General features: G+C 40.8%; 1 protein-coding gene across 1 annotated transcript in view; it reads left to right on the top strand.

Moving 5' to 3' along the window:
• mei4 (meiosis-specific, MEI4 homolog (S. cerevisiae)) overlaps positions 1 to 20,753 on the top strand; it is a gene marked incomplete at its 5' end in the record, with an annotated part of 68,836 nt that overhangs the window by 23,168 nt on the left and 24,915 nt on the right. Inside the window, 1 exon segment of the mRNA XM_014338070.2 lies at positions 7,372 to 7,503. Coding sequence (XP_014193556.1) covers positions 7,372 to 7,503 — 132 coding nt within the window.

The raw sequence follows: 20,753 nt of genomic DNA on the forward strand, positions 1-20,753 counted from the left end.
GCCTGATTATTCAAGACTTCGACTTTGGAAAGGGTTTTCAACATCACTGTGAGACAGGGCGTTTATAATTTTAACATTCTTCTAAAAGTTGGGATCTTCTGACAAACCTACCTCGTATTCATTCACATGCTCCAGACTTCTTGGATAAGTTGCTACAGGTTGTGCATGCCTGTGTTTTAGCACTTAACCCCTTTGTGCTCATTAACTTGATCACTTCTATCAGTTACAGTCTTCATTAGATGCATTTCAGCATTTTGTTGAGCCACTCAGTCATTTTGTAGTCGTGCAGAAAGGAATAACAAGAGATTTCACTGTTTGGGTGTTACTACATTTGAAAACGACACCCATGTGAAAGCTTTAGACAGTTTTATACCATCATTGTTTGGCCTTTATCTGAAACCCTGGCTGTGTATTCAAACAGTGAAAACAGCTGAGTAAGAGTCCTCTGCAAGTTTCAGCAAACTGCTTACAGCCTCAGTTTACAGCTGCAGTTTATTCGGTGGTAGGTCCTGCCTTCAGAGCTGCTCAGGTCCTCACGGTGAGCTCTTATTTCTGCCTGCATTTCTCAGACACACCTGGACGAGCTGTTGTGTGCCAAGACGAATGAGATTGGACAAGATGAAGAGCTCACAGGGTGAAATTGCCAGCTCCGGATCCCCGAGCGGCTTCGTTCAAATGTCACTCTCCCTCTGTGCTGAACTGCAGACATATTTCATGCAGTAACCTTTCAGAGGGTGAACAGTTTGGTGTCTGTCTGACTTCTTATAACTCCACTGCTGCCTCAGCTTACCCATGTCATCCTTTTGTCTGCTGGACGAACTTTTATTACCTTCTCGTACCCTGGATCCAGCCAGTGTTTACACTCGCCTTCATATCACACCATTAATTTTTCTGACGGTGCTGCCTTTCACTCTTACAGTGCCTTCACATATGCAGACAAATCAGGAAGCTAGGCTTAAAAAAATAGGCCTCTTGCACAGGTTTGTACTCTGTAACATCATCTTTCCAAAGGCATACAAAATAAATGCATTTTTAAAGGATGTGCAGGTAACGCATGAAAGACATGAAATAAGAAAATGTTGCAGTAAATTTAAGGGGAAAAAAAAAACTTCCAACGATCAAACCAAAGACTGTGAGTAATCCTCAGTCTGTCTCACAGCTGAACAGAAGGAGAATAAGAAACCTTTACAAAGAGTGTGTCATACTGGTTGAAAGGAGATGCAGGCTGGCTTTTTGTCTCTTTCATATAAATAAATAAAGATTTACACCTCTGTGCTGGGCTTCAAACTGCCAGGTCAGTCGTAGGTTAACTGGACGTGGTCCCTGCTCAAAATTGAAGTTTTAGTGAAGTCTGAGAGTTGAGTATTTCACCCCCTGGTTGCTGTTTTTGGAGCTGCCAGGCGGAACTACATCAGAGGACAGTTTGGATGTGTCGGCTGTAAAACGGCTGACAGTGTGTTTTGGGATCAGTATACTTTTAATATTCTAGTCAAAAAACCTCTTATGTGCTCCATTAAAACTATTAAAAACACGTCAGTGAGCTGCACTGCTACCCTGAAGAGTCCTGCTGGCACAAATACTCAAGAAAGCACCAAACACGCCACTGAAAATAGTCCTAAACAAATGCACTGTTTTTGTATGTTTGATGGGTGCAACATCACCTAGCTGCCTGGTTAAAGTAAAGACCCCTTTTTTAAAGATGGTGTTGGAGGTGTGTCACCGAGTGAGGACTTGGTGATCTACTGGTTTTATATGGGCTCAAAATGTGGTCATAAATATTTTGTACTTGTAAATTGGTTTTGTACTTGTAAATCACGATTTGTATGTGTAAAAAAAATTTGTATGTGTAAAAAAAATTTGTGTGTGCATAAAAAAGATTTGTATGTGCGTAAAAAAGATTAGTATGTGTAAAAAAGATTTGTGCGTGCATAAAAAAGATTTGTGTGTGGACTTAGCCAAAAAAAAACCCCTGCAAGTTACAAGTACGAATTTTGACCCCATTTTTCTTCCTTTCATCTGATTGGTCAATGTCATGTCAATCACAAATGTAACAATCCAATCAGAGAACAGATGGGTTTGGCTGTCGGAGGGGCGTTTTTTTGAACTGCAGGTCTTTGAAGGGAATAAATGCCCTTTTACATGCCAACCCAGCGTTTTCCTTCATCACCACGAAGGAAAACAGTCTGTGGTCGTCCGAGTTTGGTGATTTTTGTGTCACAGGTCTATGTGTTTAATATAGGGACTTCCACAGCCTTTTCAACAGCGCTGTGGACCGCGGGGTGGGGGCGGGCAGTGTTTTGGAAATGACAGTCTTCATTACAAAGCTTTCTTCGTTATGAATTAGCATAGATGTTTTTATTTAACATTTGAAGAACTAGCTAAAAAACCAGAAACTCTTGTAGAGGACATAAAGTCAGAGATAGAAACGACAAGGAGCAGGTGCATCTAGTACCGGTAAAGCTGCTGCAAAAACCCACAGAGCCCAGCAGCCAGCGCAACAAATTCTGGATCCCTTGCTTTTAGTTAGCAGTTAGCATTAGCAGCACATCCTGCGTCCGATGTGAAAGGACTTTTATGCTGCGCACTGTGACTCACAGCAGTGGTCCCCTGGTCAGCCCTGACTTTGTGTTAAACTAATCCTAAAGTAATAATGGTATTTCTAACCACTGATATACCACAACTTTATCCTTTCAACAGTTAGGGGACCTAGCTGCTATCGGATATTTATATAGAGATCCTCCAGCTTCAAACTGTATTACCCTTCAAGGACCTGCAGTTCAAAAAAGTGCCCCTCCGACAGCCAAACCCATCTGTTCTCTGATTGGATTGTTACATTTGTGATTGACATGACATTGACCAATCAGATGAAAGGAAGAAAAATAGTGTCAAAATTCGTACTTGTAACTTTCAGGGTTTTTTTTGGCTAAGTCCACACACAAATCTTTTTTACGCACGTGCAAATTTTTTTTTACACACACAAATCTTTGTTACACATACGAAACTGATTTACAAGGAAACTGATTTACACATACAAAATATTTATGACCACATTTTGAGCCCATAGTTTTACCCAACCTGAGAATATTAATCTGAGTTTGTTTGATTGGTTTCTGTTGTGAACCTTTAATCGGGCAGCTTCTGTTTGGTTGGGAGGTCATTTAAGTTCGTAGTGTCAGCCTCAATCAGTGTCGAGTGATTGTTGCCTTCAGGATTCTTGTGTGTTTGAGAGTTGCGAATTCTCAGAAGGATTTAAGACTGTGACTGAAGTCTGTTCTAATATTCATGCTGCAGAAAGCGAAGGAGACGACAATCATCGAAGGTTCTGAAGAACTTTCAGACAGGAGCTAACCTCACAAAACAGATTTTTCACGATGGATTCAGTCGCACATTCAGCCTGCTTTGGCGACCTTTCCAACCACCACAGTATTTAACCACAAAAATCACATAATCTTCACCAAATCAATATTTAATTATAAGGCACCCGTTTTCCACAGAATCGATCTACCAGCATAATTTTTTTTCCAGTCCACAGGTGAAAGATCATTAAGTAAAAGCTGAAATAATGAAACAAAAATAATCCTACTGGAAATGTGTCAAAGTATATTTAAATTCCCAGACTGGAAGTGCACATTATGCAGAACTGTATACATGGAATTATTGGAGTCGGTGTTAATTACTTTATACACTCCCGAGTAACTTAATCTGTAAAAACCTATTAACTTATGTTAATGAGATGAATCTGCAAAATTAAATTAGTGCTACAGTAGTACAGTACAAAAGACATTTTCCTCTAATATGCACGTTAGTTGAAAACCACAACCGATCAAAGTAACCGCACACATGCAAGTAAAGGTAGGTGAACCCCAGCTTCTTTAACAGAATAATGCATAATAATACATGTTTTGTGACTGTATTAGATACACAAGCACTAATTTATCTTTTTGGTTTCACAGACAAAACTCACAGATTTTAATTGATAATTAGAAAAGTTATTTTCAGCTGGTATTTATTTACGAGAGGTCGCCACAGCGAGGAGCTCCACGTGTTTGATTTGGCAGAAAGGGAACTAACATGAAAAAGTGGAAATGTAACACATAGAGCACATACACCACAGGGTTTTCATATAAAGATGTTTTTATGATTTCCACCAATGGAAAACTGACAAGGCTGATTTAAAAAAGGAAAAGAAAAATGCTAGAGTTCAGTTTATCCATCCATCTTTGCAAAACTGGAGCCTTGGCAAAGGATGCGCTCTGAGCGTAATCTGGAATTTAAAAACAGCTTTTCTGAGTCGACTGCTTCTACACCTGGGGCATCCAGTTATAGGAAAACAAGGAAAGAAGCTCTGCTGCGGTTGGATCGAAGTCTGAGTGTTTTATCATTGAAGTAAAAAACTTATTCTTTTGTATTCATTTTTGGACTTTCCATTGACAAAACTGCATTATTTTACAAAATGGAGCAACTTTTGCTCCACTTGAGTATTTCCATGTCAGATATTGAGCATGCTGCTATAAATCATGCTCTAAAATATTCTCAAGACTAAAAATATTTGGCTGCTCCTCTGTCATCGGGTGTCGGAGCACTTTCTCAGCTCAGCAGAGCTTTTCAGTGAAATTAGATTTTTTTTCCCGACTGGAGTTAAATCAGCAGCTGAAATAATTTAAAAAGTTTGTTAATGAGCTTCGGGCAGTGTTTGTTTGTTCTAAATGTGAGGCGTCTGGAGACTGTGGAGCAGCACAGAGGATGTGTTGGTGTGTGGAGAAGTTTCTTTGTGGCGCACATAAAAATAAAAGGAAAATCTGAAATAGGTAGGGTCCTGATCTCTTATAAATCCATTCATCATTACTGAGTCAAATAATGCAGAAAATAAAAGACAATAAGGGAAGATGTGCGTTAGATATGCTCTATAATCTGTGTCCAACCAACTAACTAATATTAAATAAGTAAATAAATGTGACATAAAATAAACCTAAAGTACAATTAGGGCTGGGCTATATCATACTGTTCGCGGTAATACCGGTATAATGTTGGGCAACGATAAGAAAATGAAATATCGTGATAGAATATGGGTAAAACGCGCATGCTCAGTGCATTTGTTTTCATAAGCACATGGCGGAAAAAGCATGGCGGCAATGGAGAATAAGAAGGGCGTAAGCAGATCGTTGAATGAAACGGATGAACCAGAATTGGTTTGTAAAAATGCTGCAACTTCAGTGGTATGCAACTGGTTTAGCTTTCGTCTGTCAGATACACAACAAAGCACTATTTTTGGTAGAGCGTGCTAGCGGGCCGTCGTTATTACCGTGTTTTTTGGAAAATACGGCACACTTAAAATCAATCCTTTGATTTTTCTGAAAATCGACAGTGCCCCCTTGATGATACGAACCCGCACCGCTTGATGGATTGTCGGAGCAGTATGGCTATCGTTGGCAGGAGTCTCGCGGAGTGATACGTACTGTGCTTCAACATAATATTACCGTATTGTGTGTGTATAACCTCATTTTAAGTTTTGTGGATATTATACATGGTTATGCTGAGGATATGTCTTTTGGTTAAACTGTCAGCAAGGAATTTGCATTTGCACTGTTAAATTTTTATATAACTTTAATGCACATAAAAAAACAGCTGCTGTTTAAGTGAAAACACATTGATGGTTTTCTTTTTTTGCACTAATAAAGTTGTGGAGTTGTAAAGTATTCTATCTAGTGTAATTATATTGTCAGTTATATCGTTATTGCAAATTTTCAAATGTATATCGTGATAAATATTTTTTGGTCATATCGCCCTGCTCTAAGTACAATTACAGCCATTAATATTCAATACTTTAGTATGTTTGTCTGAAAGAGGTTTCTCTTTTAAATGAGACTCAATATCACTTGTATAAATAAAGGTTAAATAAAAATTAGGTTAAATTTTTAAAAAAAAATCACAGATCGTGAAAGTGGTTTCTTCTGGCTCAGGTTGAACCATTCACTGGAGCCATTTTTTACATTAAACATAACAATGTTATTCTTCTCTTTTATTTTAAAAAAAACAAACTCACCTGTAGAGGCAGTGCTGGGTTTATTCAGAAAAGGTCTCACTTATTGCATTTTTCGTGACCTGCTGATAAGGATTGATCCTGATTCTGGTTGTCTTTGTTTTGTTACATCAGTGTTTTTTTTTCCATAAAAGTTTGGTGAATTCAAGTCGTTATTGAGTTGCCATTGGTCGTGCCGCTGCTGTGTGACAAACCCTCTGTTAAAAAACAGCTTATTCCGGTCACAGGCTGATATGAGGTGCTGCACAAAGGCCCAGTATCAGATTAAGAAAGCTTATTTTGAACTGGGAAACATTGTTCTACCTTTTCCTCATCAGAATCAGAATCAGAATCAGAATGGGGTTTATTGCCAGATGTTGAGGTTTACAACATTAGGAAATTGCTGCGGTGCTTCAGTGCAAACAATAAGAATTAAAGTGCTATGTAGAAAGAAAGATATGTGCGTGAGATATACATGAGATATATACATGAGAATAAGAATTATGAGTGCTACGTAGAAAGATATATACATGAGTGCAGGTGGTGATCAGTGCCAAACATGAAATGATGCAGTGACACAGCGTAGGGTCATGTGTTAGTGGCGGGGACAGTCATGTGGTTATTGTTCATGTGTCCAACAGCAGAGGGGAAGAAACTGTTCTTATGGCGAGAGGTTCTGGTGCGAATGGACCGGAGCCTCCTGCCTGAGGGGAGCAGGTCAAACAGACTGTGTCCAGGGTGAGAAGGGTCAGCTGAGATCCGGGCTGCACGCCGCAGTGTCCTGGAGGTGTACAGGTCCTGCAGAGATGGGAGTTTGCAGCCAATCACCTTCTCAGCAGAGCGCACAACACGCTGCAGTCTCTGTTTGTCCCTGATAGTGGCTCCAGCGTACCACACGGTGATGGAGGAGGTGAGGATGGACTCGATGATTGCAGTGTAGAACTGCATCATCGTCCGTGTTGGCAGGTTGAATTTCTTCAGCTGCCTCAGGAAGTACATCCTCTGCTGGGCTTTCTTGATGACGGAGGTGATGGTGGGCTCCCACTCATGTGTCAATAGAAAAAGCTTTATTAATTTCATAAACTAACTATTTATTGTGTCTGTTGTAAAATGTGAGTGGAGAGAGATCCATGTTAAATGCATCACTAAATGATGTCCACGTTTTAGTTTATTTTACAAAGTTAGATATCATGATGAACTGTTGATGCTGGAGGTGAATCCTGCAGAAACTCTGTTTATGATTAGTTTAGAATCTTGAGAAACAGAATCAGTGTATTTACAGATTTTATGTTCTGTGTTATTAAGTTCTAAAGTTCTAAGGAAGCATCATCGTGGTGTTTTTCCAAACTCAGCTCGAGCCTGCGGAGAAGCTGATGGAGTACGTGATCGCGCTGGGTAGCAGCCGCATGTCAGCATCTTTGCTCGTTCGTCACATCCTCTCGGAGATCGGCGCCTTGGCCGATCAGCTCTGGCAAGCCTTCCAGGTAAACGCCCGCTGCCTTCCCCACACCTGCTCCTCCACCTCTTCTCCTGTGTCTTTATTTTTGGCTCAGTGACAATGCTGATCCCTTTTGTTTCTTTCGCCCTCCGCTGCCCGCTGATAAACTGCAGGTTTATTTTCCCAGTCTCTGCAGCTTTGCAGCTCTTTTTTTTAAAAACTATGTTCAGATCATAAATGTGTGACTCGTGCTCACTGTTTTTTTTTGTTTTGTTTTTATTGTTCTTCCCCACAGATTCTGTCTCTCTCTCATACATCTATTTTTTATTTGACCTTTTTGCTCCTCAAAGTCGCCCTTTGTACGAGGCTTCAGGCCCAAACAGTTTGCCCTTATCGACTCATTGCCACGGTCGCGTCTGAAAGACCGTAATCAATACCGCTTCCTACAGGTTTCCTGTCCGCCGTATTCAAGAGTTTCTCAGTGGGTTTCTCTGACCAGGTGAGAGCTGCGTGTGACCGGCGTTTCTTCCTGTGAAAGACAGAGGCAGGTGTCATGCCTCCGGGGTCCTGCGAAATGGAAATGTGTAAAAATCAAAATTTTAAAAAAAATGGATACAGACAATTTTCCCCCTTCACTACTCCTGCTGAGCTTCCCTCCCACTCAGCAGGGTCGGTCACGCTCACTTGTACCTGTTTTTCTTCTCGAGAGAGCCGCGAGAGTCAGGCGATGCCAGAAAGAGAAATTTATCCATGCTGCATTTTTTTAGAGCCAAGTTAAAGAGGACAAAAAGCTGAACACACTGTTCACTGGAGATATTGACAATGCAAAACAGCCTTGAGCTGCAGTGAAGCCTTTGTCTCCAGCAAACTAGCAGTAATGGGTATCTGTAAGCAAGACTCTGAAGAGGTAGTCCTTCATAAAAGTGCGGTCCTGTTATCATCCTGTGTGCATGCACGAGGCCTGTAATTGCGAACTTGAATTAAGCAGGATGTTAAACCTGTTGCTATGACGGTGTGACATTTCCAAGCACACGGGCAGCCATCAGTGTGTCCATGGAAATGTCTCAGAGACCATCCCTCCCCACCTCACAAGCCTTTTGTTCCTCTTTTCTTTCAAGGCTAGAGAGATGGGATTGAGATTGGTATTTGCAGACGGCGGTCCCATATTTGCCTGCAGCTCTCTGTGGTTCAGCCTCTCGGGGGAAGAGCTGTGTGGCTCCCATTATGTAAAAAACTGGAGAGCAGCATTTGAAACACACAATCATGCTCTGCTTCACAGTAAATGATGATGGCTGCCTCTGTTGAACCTTCAATTCTTCAATCACAGCCTTCAGAAGAAAACTATTTCAGCCCGCAGTCCTCAATATGTTTTAAATGCCTTCTCCTAACAAAGTATGCTATTAAAAACACATAGAATGTATTCGTGGTTTGGGGTAGAGATGGCTGGACTCAAATTAGAGGATGTCTTTGACTCTGTAGTAGTTTTTCTGCCCCAAAATGGACCTTCAGTGAGATTGGTCCACATGAAGAAAAGAAAGTCTGCATCACCTTGCTTACATACACCATCTGTGCATTTTCCCTTTGTTTTAATAAACAAACATTTATTTTAAGCTGTAGCAGATTAAACATTACTTCAGAATAAACAATTTTGACCAAATTCCTGGTGATTTTTCCTTCAGTGGAAGACGACAACCCCTGTTATGGAGCCCAAAAATGTTTATATGGAAGCCTCAGCTTTCTTCATGTCTCACCTATGCTCCTCCATCTTATCAACATGACAGCCTTATAGCTTTAGAAGTTATATGGCCAGAAGTGTAATACCCAAATATACCATTGTGTTTAGTTACGGCAAATGTTCGAGCGATAACACTCAGCTTTGTGGTCCTACTTTTGCTTCATTGCACAAAAAGCAAATGCATACATTTGCCTAAGGAAAAAAGAAAACACTGCGCCAGTTTTTTATATCAGGAAAATGTTTTAAACCCATTATTTGCACACTGTACAGTTTTATATACAAGGGGAAACTGCTGAGTTGTCCACTTATTTAATGTAAAACCAAATGGAAAGCCTCAGGACAAAGTGAGAAGTGCTTTATGTAAGACTGCTATGTCCAAGTAGGGGATTAGTGACTATATGAGTTCAGACTGATTTTTAAAAATTTCTGCCCTTCACCCCAAGGGTGAAGTGCACAAAAAAAACTCAAAGTAAAAGTAAATGACACTCATTGTCAGCATTCATGAGGAATTAACTTCACTTTTTACTTAAGTACCAAGCAGACTCCTCAACAACAGTGATTTCAGGTCTATTGGGCTTAAATGTAAGTAGAGTAAAACATAACCCCTTAAACATTTCACCAGAGACTTGCAGGATGTTAACTAGTGAAACAGAAACATCCAGTGAAAGTTCAGTGAAAACTGTACTATGTCATAGATAAGAAGATTGAAAAGCAGTCACAGGCTCTAGTCTGATTTGTGCATGTAGGTCATTCCCCAACTGTGAGGTTCTTAAAATGCTCCAGCACCTTTAGTTTCCTGAAAATACATACAGTGTATAAATAATGTGATACACAGAAGTAGAGATCTATGTAAACTTTTGTATAACAAAGCCTAAAGGTCAACGTTCTTGGGTTTGCACTGGTTTTACACTTAGCTTTGGCTTTTTGGCTTGGGTTTGGAGTAGTTTAAGATCTAGTTTTGGTTGTGGGTAAGTTTTTCTCTTTACTTTAGGCTTGGTTTTGAACTTGTGTTTAGACAAGTTTGAGACTTGGTTTTGTTCTAGAGTTTGGGCCTTTTTGTAGACAGGTTTGTTTTGGGTTTGGACTGGTTTTAGATTTATTTTGGTTTGGGCTGGTTTAGATCTATTATGGGTTTGGATTGGTTTTAAATCTAGTTTTGAACTCAGTTTTGGGTAGTTTAGGGATTTGATTGGTTTAAGACTTTGTTTTGATCTTGGGTTTAGGCTGGTTTTAGACTTTGTTTTAGGTTTGGGCTGGTTTTAGATCTAGTTTAACAGCAAAAATTAAGAAAAATTATGGAATAGGGTAAGATAAAAAGAATAACTCACTCTACACAATAGAATACAAATCAAAAATTCAAATTCAAATTTTATTTGTCACGTACACAGTCATACACAGTACGATATGTAGTGAAATGCTTGGACAACTGCTCGTGACCTAAAGAAAACAAAAAAGGAAAGGCTATGAATAAGATAGGAAATAAATATGAAAAATTAAAAAGGGTAAATTTAACTAGGAAGGAATAAAATATAAATTAAGGTTAAAAATGAAATAACTGTACAACACAAATTAGAATGAAGGGTAAATTTAACTGGGAAAGAATAAGATAAAATATATAAATTAAAGTTGAAAATAAAATAACTGTACAACAAAATACATACACAGTATAGAACTATATAAGAATGTATGAAGAAATCTAAATCTAAATAAATATATACACAATAACAGCAGCTGTACAAGTATTAACTGGAAATGAAGAATATAGTGACCAGTGTTGTGCAATCCACATTATGTCTTGTGCAGTGCAAATATGCTTAAAGTGATTTAAGTGATGAAGTGAAAACAATGTCCAGAATGTCCAGTGTGTGTGTAAGAACTATATGTGTGGGTCAGTACTGTGTGGTGGTGTGATTGAGAGACCGTATCGCCTGCGGGAAGAAGCTCCTCCTCAGTCTCTCTGTGTTGGTCTTCAGGGAGCGGAATCGCTTTCCTGACCTCAACAGAGAGAACAGTCTGTTGTTGGGATGGCTGAGGTCCTTCACGATCTTCCTGGCCTTGGTCCAGCACCGCCTGCTGTAGATTGAGTGCAGGTCAGGGAGCTCGGAGCGGATGGTGCGCTCAGCTGACCGCACAACCCTCTGTAGAGCTCGTCTGTCCTGCATGGTGCTGTTCCCGAACCAGGTTAAGATGTTTCCCGTCAGGATGCTCTCTATGGTGCAGGAGTAAAAGTTCCTGAGCACCTTGGAGGGCAGTTGGAAGTCTCTCAAGCGTCTGAGGTGGTAGAGACGCTGACGGGCCTTTTTCACCACGGTGTTGATGTGACAGGACCATGACAGGTCCTGCGTGATGTGAACTCCGAGGTATTTGAAGCTGTCCACTCTCTCCACTGGGCACTCGTTGATGACAGGGGTCTGGTAGTTCCTCTCCTGCTTAGTGCTGAAGTCCACTATCAGCTCCTTTGTCTTACTGACGTTTAGAAGGAGGTTGTTCCTCTGGCACCAGTTCTCCAGATTCCTAATCTCCTTCAGGTAGGCCGTCTCGTTGTTATCAGAGATCAGGCCCACCACGACGGTGTCGTCAGCAAACTTGATGATGGTGGTGGAGCTGGTAGTGGCCACACAGTCATATGTGTACAAAGAGTACAGCAGGGGGCTCAGAACACACCCCTGGGGGGCTCCAGTGCTGAGAGTGGTGGAGGCTGAGACATGTCCGCCCATCCTTACTGCCTGTGGTCTGCCAGTTAGGAAGTTGGAGATCCACAGACACATAGATGAGCTGAGTCCCAGATGCTCCAGCTTGGTGGTGAGTGTGGAGGGAATTATGGTGTTAAATGCAGAGCTGTAGTCTATGAAGAGCATTTTAACATAATTCCCCCTTCTAGTGTCCAAGTGAGTGAGTGATGTGTGGAGGAGATGAGAGATGGCATCGTCTGTGGAACGATTTGGACGGTAAGCGAACTGTAGTGGGTCCAGTGTGTCTGGTAGTGAAGAAATGATGAAGTCTCTGACCAGGCGTTCAAAGCACTTCATCACTACTGAGGTGAGGGCTACAGGGCGATAGTCATTGAGAGAAGCAGGGTGGGGTTTCTTCGGGACAGGAACAATGATGGACTCTTTGAAGCATGTGGGGATCACCGACTGAGATAAAGAGATGTTGAATATCTCAGTGAACACAGGAGCTAGCTGGTATGCGCAGTCTCTTAGGATACGACCTGGGATGCCGTCTGGTCCTGCTGCTTTCCTGGTGTTCACTCTCTTGAAGGCTCTCCTTACTTCATGCTCGGAGATGACGAGCACGTTTCCGGTGCTGGCAGTATCTTCCTGTCTGCAGCTGTTAGCGCCGCTAGCACTAGCATCGTTGGAGTCCTTAGCTGCAGCCTCGAAGCGAGCATAGATGAAGATAAGATGGCGCCGGTGAGGTCGGCTGCCGTCACGACTGCTCCGACCACTTTTTCTTTGTCTTTGTTTTTTAAGTTAGTTTTCAGCGTTTCTAAATCGGCAAAATCATCACCATTGGGTACATTAGGTATGACAGTGACACTCTTGTTTCTATTGGTATACAATGTACTCACAATTCGAAGTTTTTAACTCCGGATCCGAGCTGGCCGAGTGAGATCTTGAGGGAGAACAAAGGGAAGCGGCGGCGGCCTAGAGGGAAGCGAGCCGGCGTCAGGAACAGGCTGAGAGCTCGTGCACACCGCACACCTCTGCCTAGCATCCTGCTCGCCAACGTCCAGTCACTGGAGAACAAGCTTGACGACCTCAGGGCCAGGGTAAATACAATACTATATGCAATAGAATAAAATACTGTGTCAGAAAAAAATCTAACATTTTAGATTTTGGGTCTAGAATGAATGCTTTAACATTTACTTAATTTCTATTGCAGTTTTTAGGTAAAAATAGTTTGACTACATTTTAAAGTGATATAATAGGCTTCTAAAGCCCAAAGAAAAAGTCCAAAGTGCTTCAAATCCTCTTTTAATGACTAACTTTAGTCTTTCAACTAATGAACCAATTCAACACTATACAGCATTAAAATCACTAAAACTTTCTGGCACATTCCTTAACGGCACCACACATAGCAGCTAATTTCAGCCTGAATGTTTATGTCACTAATACTGACTGCGTGATTTGGAGTGACATTAAACTACATATTACTTTGCCGGCGACCCGCTGGGACGCTACAAAGACCCTCTAAGAGCTTCTTGTTCGTCATTCGAAAACCACTGAGCTCTGCAGTTACAAGCTCGCCCCATACAGAACTGAGATCTTTCACACTCTCGGCAGGCTGAGTCAACGCCACGAACAGACCCCTGCCTCAGCTCTTTGTCAGCAGCAGCAGACCCCATGAGCAGTGTTGAGTGAAAAGTAGTTCTCAGCATGGAGGATTTCTTTTGACAGGAGAACCATCATGACAGTGGCAGAACTGAGTGGGTGGATTTTATTTGTCTCCTTTCATTTTCAAATGTTTTGATTTTTCTTGCCAACATTAACAGGACCATCAGAGAAAGTGAACACTCCTTCATAATAGCACATCACTGGGTGACAGAAATTTATCACCAACACATTCATTTCAAAACAAAATACCCAGTGGTGTGTCTTTATTTCACCTCACGGTGCCTTTAAGCCTTTAGCTTAGGTTAATTATTAATCTAATTCTAAACATACTCTGCCGCAGAAATATTACTACTAGTTTCACTACTGACCTGTAGCAGTCACACGATCCGATCATCTCGGTAAATTAACCTGTAACAATAGGCCAGCATTTACTGTGTTGCGCCAGAAGCTCGGGAGGAATGAACCAACAAAAAAAACGGCTTCCCTTCATACAGACAGACACCACCCTGTAATCAATATGCAGGTGGGTTCCTAATTAGCCCAATCACATGATACAAGGAGCGAATGCAGCGGAAAGAGAGAGAAGGTGAAGCAAGCAAGCAAACAACCAAGAGAGAGAGACACACGCAACCCATCCGGCCACATAAGTATAAAAGTACATCCAGTTCTCAGTAGGGCTGCCACGATTAATCGGCTTGGCTGAGATTAAAGTTATAGTTTTTACACAGCTGAATAAACATCAAGCAGACAGCTGATTATCAGAAGTGTGAGATGCTGGAGAATATACTCCGGTGTCCTGTTATATTTTAAATAGCAAGGAGTTTATTAAACTTCACCGAAACAATCTGCAAATTTCATTAAAATTTAATAAACCATCATCTTGTCTTTATTGTTAGTTAGCACATACCTGAAACACTTAAGGCTATAAGATAATGATAGTTATATAAGAGCAGATGCTGCTGGTGCAATAAGCTGTACGTCCAATGGGTGATGATCTGATTAGTCGACTAATCGCAAAAATAATCGGTGACTAGTCGACTATCAAAATAATCGTTTGTGGCAGCCCTAGTTCTCAGCTGGAGATACTGCAGTTTTTTGGCTAACCTTCATCTCTAAACTAATGATTCAGATCAGATTCAGTCCCACGCGGGCTTAAAGTGACTAAAACTTTGCAACACATTCTCACTCCCAAAGTGTAATATTTTATGCTAGGTGACAAATCGTCAACATATTACACTTCTGGGCACCCAACACGTCCCTTAATTATGAAATCGGAAAAATTAGGAAACATGAGAACCGTTTGGAATCAATCTACACATGTTTGTTCATTTTACTTAAATCGCTTTGGAAAACACTATTTAGGCTACGTACACGGGTATTTTTGAAAACGGAGATTTTCCGTTTCTTTTTAAAAAATAATCCCGTCCACACGTAAAGGCAGAAATGAAGGAAAACGCTGCTAGGAACATGCCAAAGCAACAGGTGGCGATATATTGTGCAGAAATGTTGGCCAATCAGAAGTCTAGAAGCCTCGGTGGGAAAAAGTAAACAAAGCTGGGGCATAGAAGCAGAACCGAGTCGTCTGTGTGGAGGGACAGCAACTGTGTGTGTATATGTAAGCATTTAAACACTGCAGAGAGTACAATTAACAGTATTGTAGAAATTCATTTCACCAAAACAATAACGTGGCACACAGTGTGACATCCAAAAATGCGCACACATTTGACGCTGCGTTTTCTCCGTTTTTTTCGTCCACACCTAAATGCAAAAACTGAGTTTTCAAAAATATCCACCCTGGCCGGAGTTTTAAAAAAATCTTCGTTTTCAGTGACCAAAAACGCCGTTTACGTGTGGACGAAAGGTGCAAACGCATAGAAAAATCTGCGTTTTCAAAAATAGCCTTAATGTCATTATAGTGCTGGATAAGGTTAGGGATCAGGTTAGGGTTAGGGCTGGAATACATGGCTGGAATGTGTATTACCGCGGGACCGTAATTCTATTGGATTTAACCCATAACCTGGCGCATAGCATAAGAACGTTGAAGGTCACCTTTCGCGTTCCTCAGGAACGCCTTGGGAATAAGAACGGGCTGAACTTTATGGCAGATGAGTTTGGAGTACATTTAGTTTTTGACTGGCTTTAAACGTGGTTTGGTGGTTTGGACATATTTTGGTGTATGTTTTAGTCTCTGTTTTGGAATTGCATGAAGATTTATTGTCTTCATGTAATACCTGAACGATGTAAATAACTCGCAAAAATAACATGTTTTTCATCCGATCAGCAGGTCAGTTTATTTATTGTGTCTGTGATTTGTCATGTCATTCAGTTGATTTTCTGTCTAACAGCATCTAATAATGTTCGTAATCATTTATTCCTGTGGGAGATCTGTGACACCGGACAATCTAAATATGCATATAAACAACGTTAAACTCTGGATTGCATTGACAAACACGCTGCTGCCCTGTAGCACACGATCATAGAGCTGTGTGCGTCATGAGTTATCCATCAAATAGTGAGTTGCTATGCATTTCTGTCTACTCTTGATAAAAAACACTGATTACATTAATCAGAGCTGAGCATTAGTCATACGAGCAGCACATTGAAATTTACAGGAAACCTTTGGGAGCTGGAGTGATGAGAAACCTTGGTTTGAAACCTTGTTTGGTTTGAGCGCGCCTCTCTCTGGGTTTGTGATTTTGCCTTGAAAAATGAAGAAAATAAATGCAGCTTTCTGTTGGCATTCATTCTGCTGTATTTCCCTAGAAATGAAATACATCATTGAGGGCTAAACTGAGGTTCTCAGGCGGTGAGTAAGAGGATGTTGGATTTCTGCAGACCTACCAGATCGTTTTAGAATGACGCTGATAGGCTGGTTAATTGAACAGTTGATTGTTTAATTAGTAATTTCTTTCCATTGAATGGAAAAACTTAATGTTATGAATGCCTCTCTCCTTGGCTTCAGTAAACTGAAACTTTTTAGATTATTTCAAAACCTTTCACATTGTGTTTTGATGATTTTCTTTTCCCCTTTGGTTGTTTCTTTAAGTTTAACAAATCATTTGTCGCAGTTTTCTTTCTCTTTAATAATGGTGGCTTTATTGTTGGCCTTTTTCTGCAGTGCTTCACTCACGTCCAGAACATTTATTGCAAAGGTTTGCTGATTGATTTTTGTGTAATAGACCAGTGTACCGCCTTCAGCTAAAGGCAAGGATGTAAATGTTGCTGTCGAAGACGTAAGCCATGATAAACAAGTCAAACTATAAACTCCCACATGCCGACTTTTGTTGGTGGCTATTGAAGAAAGGCTTGAACTGGGCGCTCAGGTGGTGCATTAAGAACGTTTCCCCTGGGAGACGAGAGCTGAAACTTTGTAACTTTACAGAAAAAGACTTAAAGGCAGAATTTGAGTCCCATGCTGTGTTCCCACAGGTTACTCAGACATCCAGGTACTGTGCACTCTATTTTTAGTGTCTGTCAGTGAGTGATTTATGTGGGCATTGAGATTCAGTTAACCCTTCACTCCTGCTGATAACAGAAGCAGATGGCTTTCCAGTCCTCTCTGCAGGACCCTCCCCCCGGACAGGAAGCAGTTCATCTACCCGAACGAAAACTTGACTTTAAGCATTTCTTTTGCAAACCTCAACACAGATTCCCGACATTTAGCTTTACTGAGGAAACATCGAGATTTTTTAAATCTCACTATAAAGTCATTAGATTTTTATTGTTACTTTTGAAGAGGCAGGTTTTCCCTTTTCGAAGTTCAGACCCCACTTTTGTCATTAAGTAGATTTTAAAACAGTATCTTTATTCTTGTTTTCATAAATATTAATAGAAATGAGCAAAACTGGACAAAACCCAGAAACTAACACTATTTACTATTTACCCAACTAACTAACTTTAATCATAATTTTGTCCTTCTGGAAAGAAACCAGAGAGCACTGACATTCAGGTTTACGAACGCGTAACAAGTGTTCAGAATAACATGTTGGTTCCATATCTTAAATTTTATGCTCAGTTTCCATTTAAAGTGCGCTGTACCAGTAACTGTTGATACATGGAAACATTTTTTAAATAATAAATGAAGAGGAAGCTTCATTTGGTTGGCTGTGTGTACGGATACTGTTAAAGCAGTAATTAATTGAAGTGGTCAGGTCATCGGCACACTGCCGGCCCTCTTTTTCTCCAGCTGGTGGTTCAGAGAGCAGATTGTTCCCATCTGTCCGGGGACTCTCTGCTGACTCAGGCCTTCTTTTTCCAGTGGTGGAAAGGACAGGCGATGATGGCTGAAGGGCGTGGTGTCAGGTTCACACATCATCAACCTTATTTCCTTGTTGTCAATCGTGCCTTCTAGTCAGAGACCTGAACCTTGTGCTATGAGCCAGTCTGGAAGCACATTCAAGCGAGAATTAAAATGGATACCAGCACAGGGATGTTATTTGTTGGTTTTTCAGTGGCTGCAAGTGCTGATGACACTATTGTGAACTGTATTATTACAGTTTATATGTCAGTATGTCAGCAGTTAAACTGGTTTTAACAAGTCAGCATTCCATACTGGGTGCAAAAACACATACAAAATTATAATTTAATATATATGTATTATTTGTGATATATTAATTCAAAAATGTTCTTTAAAAACAATCTGAAAGGTAGAAATGTCTTCCACACTATGAATGCCTGGATCCAGATTAGTTTGAGATATTTTCCTATTATAAATATATAAACTGAACAAGCAGCCTAACTGACAGACCCAACAAACTATTTAGTTCCACAGTTTGATTAGATTAATAATAATGAACAGATTTGTCTTCTTCAGGCCGAAGCTTGTAATAATGTTTTTGTTGGAAAATGGAGCACCGAAACATGCAGTTCCACAAATGTCCACTAGGGTTTCCAACAGAGAGTCGGTTCTCATTGCGTGCATTACTAAAATGTCCCGCAATAAACTGTTTTGCTGTCTGTTAGGAATAGTTTTCGTATTCCTAACAGCAGTCCAGGCAGCTGGTGAGCATTAAACTCTATTAAGGCTTTAAAGTTTGAATCCTTAGGGGTGTGGTCTCTTGGACTGACAGGTGTATGGTGAGAGAGGTATTTGTGTGCTAGGCTTATCTGCCATCGTCTGCTGTGCAGCTAATCGTCACGCTGTCCATGACACCTGAGTTCCAGTTTTAGTGAGTAATATTCTAGGATTTAAAATTGGACGTTACTCAGAAATGATTAATTGGGATCTGTATCGCTGCCTTGCAGCTTACTCACTAACCTAGCCAGAGTTAGCTCTGATAACTTAGCTGATAACTTAGCAGTCCTCCCTCTTGTTCAAAGATTGTATTAAAAAACCAACATGGCTGTGGCAGAAGTGCTAACACGGTAGAGTCCTAACCCCACTGACTTAACTAAAGATGGGTAGCTGTGGTTGTCTTTGGATTTTCATATATGTCGCTTTTACCCTTCTGATCCTAGTTGAAGGAGAGATCCTAATCTTCAAACGCCTGTTTGAAGACTGTTGGCAGTGTCATCCTTTTTTTCTTCTGCTTTTGTTTAGTGGAGGTTTGCAACCTGCTTATAGCTGCATTAGCACCACCCTCTGATGGTTGTAGCACATTACGTCCTACCAGGAGCTTTAAAATGCACACTGACCCGCTGGAGGTCAAGAATTCATCATAAACCTGAATTACAATGTTGATAATCAGATAATGTGAGTCTGTGATGAGGCTCTGTGTTAATGTGTAGGTAGACTTGATGATTGTACTAAAGCAAAGCAGACACTAGCATGTAAACTTCCATATGATGACACTGAGGTGCAAGATGATAAACTGCGCATCACTGAAATTCAGAGCTGTCACAACTGAAGAATTTTTTTTATTTTTTCACATGCACGGCTTCAAGGACACGAGTTCTCAGTGAGTAGTGAGGAGGGCGAGAGGATGAGGGGCTGCGGCACTGTGTAGGCGGGCATTCCTGTCTGACATATGCCCTCAGAGATGCTCCAGCCCAGTGCCGCTGTCCTTGGAGCAACGCAGCATACAGATAAGCCTCACCATCTGGACATTTCGCTGTTCTGTCAGAGGTCCGTGACACTCGATGGCAGCCCCTTAGGACAAAGCACGCAGAGATCCGCCAAACCTCTGGGCAGTGTAAATGCCACTCTGACGCCATTACTATGCACCCTCAGTGGTTGCTGTCCCGGCGTCTGCCTTTTATGCAAAGTGTCGGTGGATACTTCATCCTTTTCTTCTTCTTTTTTTTAAACTGATAGTGCAAAAGATTTTTAGGAGGGTGAAAACAGACAAAAGCACCAAATCTCAGCTGCTGAACAAGCTGAAAACCAGACGACAAATAAATGTCTTTACGGTGGAAATGGGCCCAAATCATGCAAAACTCTATAAACTAGCACTGAAACTGCACGCACGACACAAGAAGATGTAAAACTCGGTCAACAGACCGACGTGAGCAAGTTAATTAATAAGATAAAAATGAGAAACAACAGAAAATAAGAAACAACAGTCACCGGCAAACACAAACAGAAAGGCAACAAGAGGATGCTAAAAACTTATTAAAACTACAGAAGACACAGAAAATGATTACAATCAAGAGTAGAACTTTAAAAATGTAAGAATCAAAAGTTAAAACCAGTGAACAATCAACATTAATCCAGTAAAAATTATTACAGGGTAAAAACAGACCATAAAAATGGCCTCCCTTTGTTTGAAGGTACTTAACCTTCTTATTATGTTAAGGGTCAATTTGACCCATTCCAGTTTTTGTGTTGACCAAAGTACTGGTCATCCTTTCTTTTTCTTCATGAAAGCTTATGACTTTTCCTTATCTGGGGTCATGAACTGGTGTGTAAAATATGGACACTTTGATGTGTCCTGGAATGTCTCTGCAGTGTTTGTATACAAAGATGATGTTGCGGGTCACTTTGACCCGCAACATCATCATCAGACATCATCATCATCAGACTGACTTGCATGCTTATATTGGAATTCTGATATTAGCTGGAGTATACAGGTCCAAGGGAGAAGCAACTGCAAGTCTATGGAATGAAGAGAATGGAAGGCCAATCTTTCGAGCAACAATGTCTTTGGAGACATTTCTCAAGATATCTCGTGTGATCAGATTTGACAACCGTGAAACCAGAGCTGGTCGACGTGAAAGAGACAAACTTGCTGCAATCAGAGATGTATGGGATAAATGGGTGGAAATTCTGCCTTTGTTGTACAACCC

Source organism: Haplochromis burtoni, unplaced genomic scaffold (assembly GCF_018398535.1).
Source record: "Haplochromis burtoni strain Fernald_Lab_line unplaced genomic scaffold, NCSU_Asbu1 Contig_203, whole genome shotgun sequence".
Taxonomy (NCBI): Eukaryota; Metazoa; Chordata; class Actinopteri; order Cichliformes; family Cichlidae; genus Haplochromis; species Haplochromis burtoni.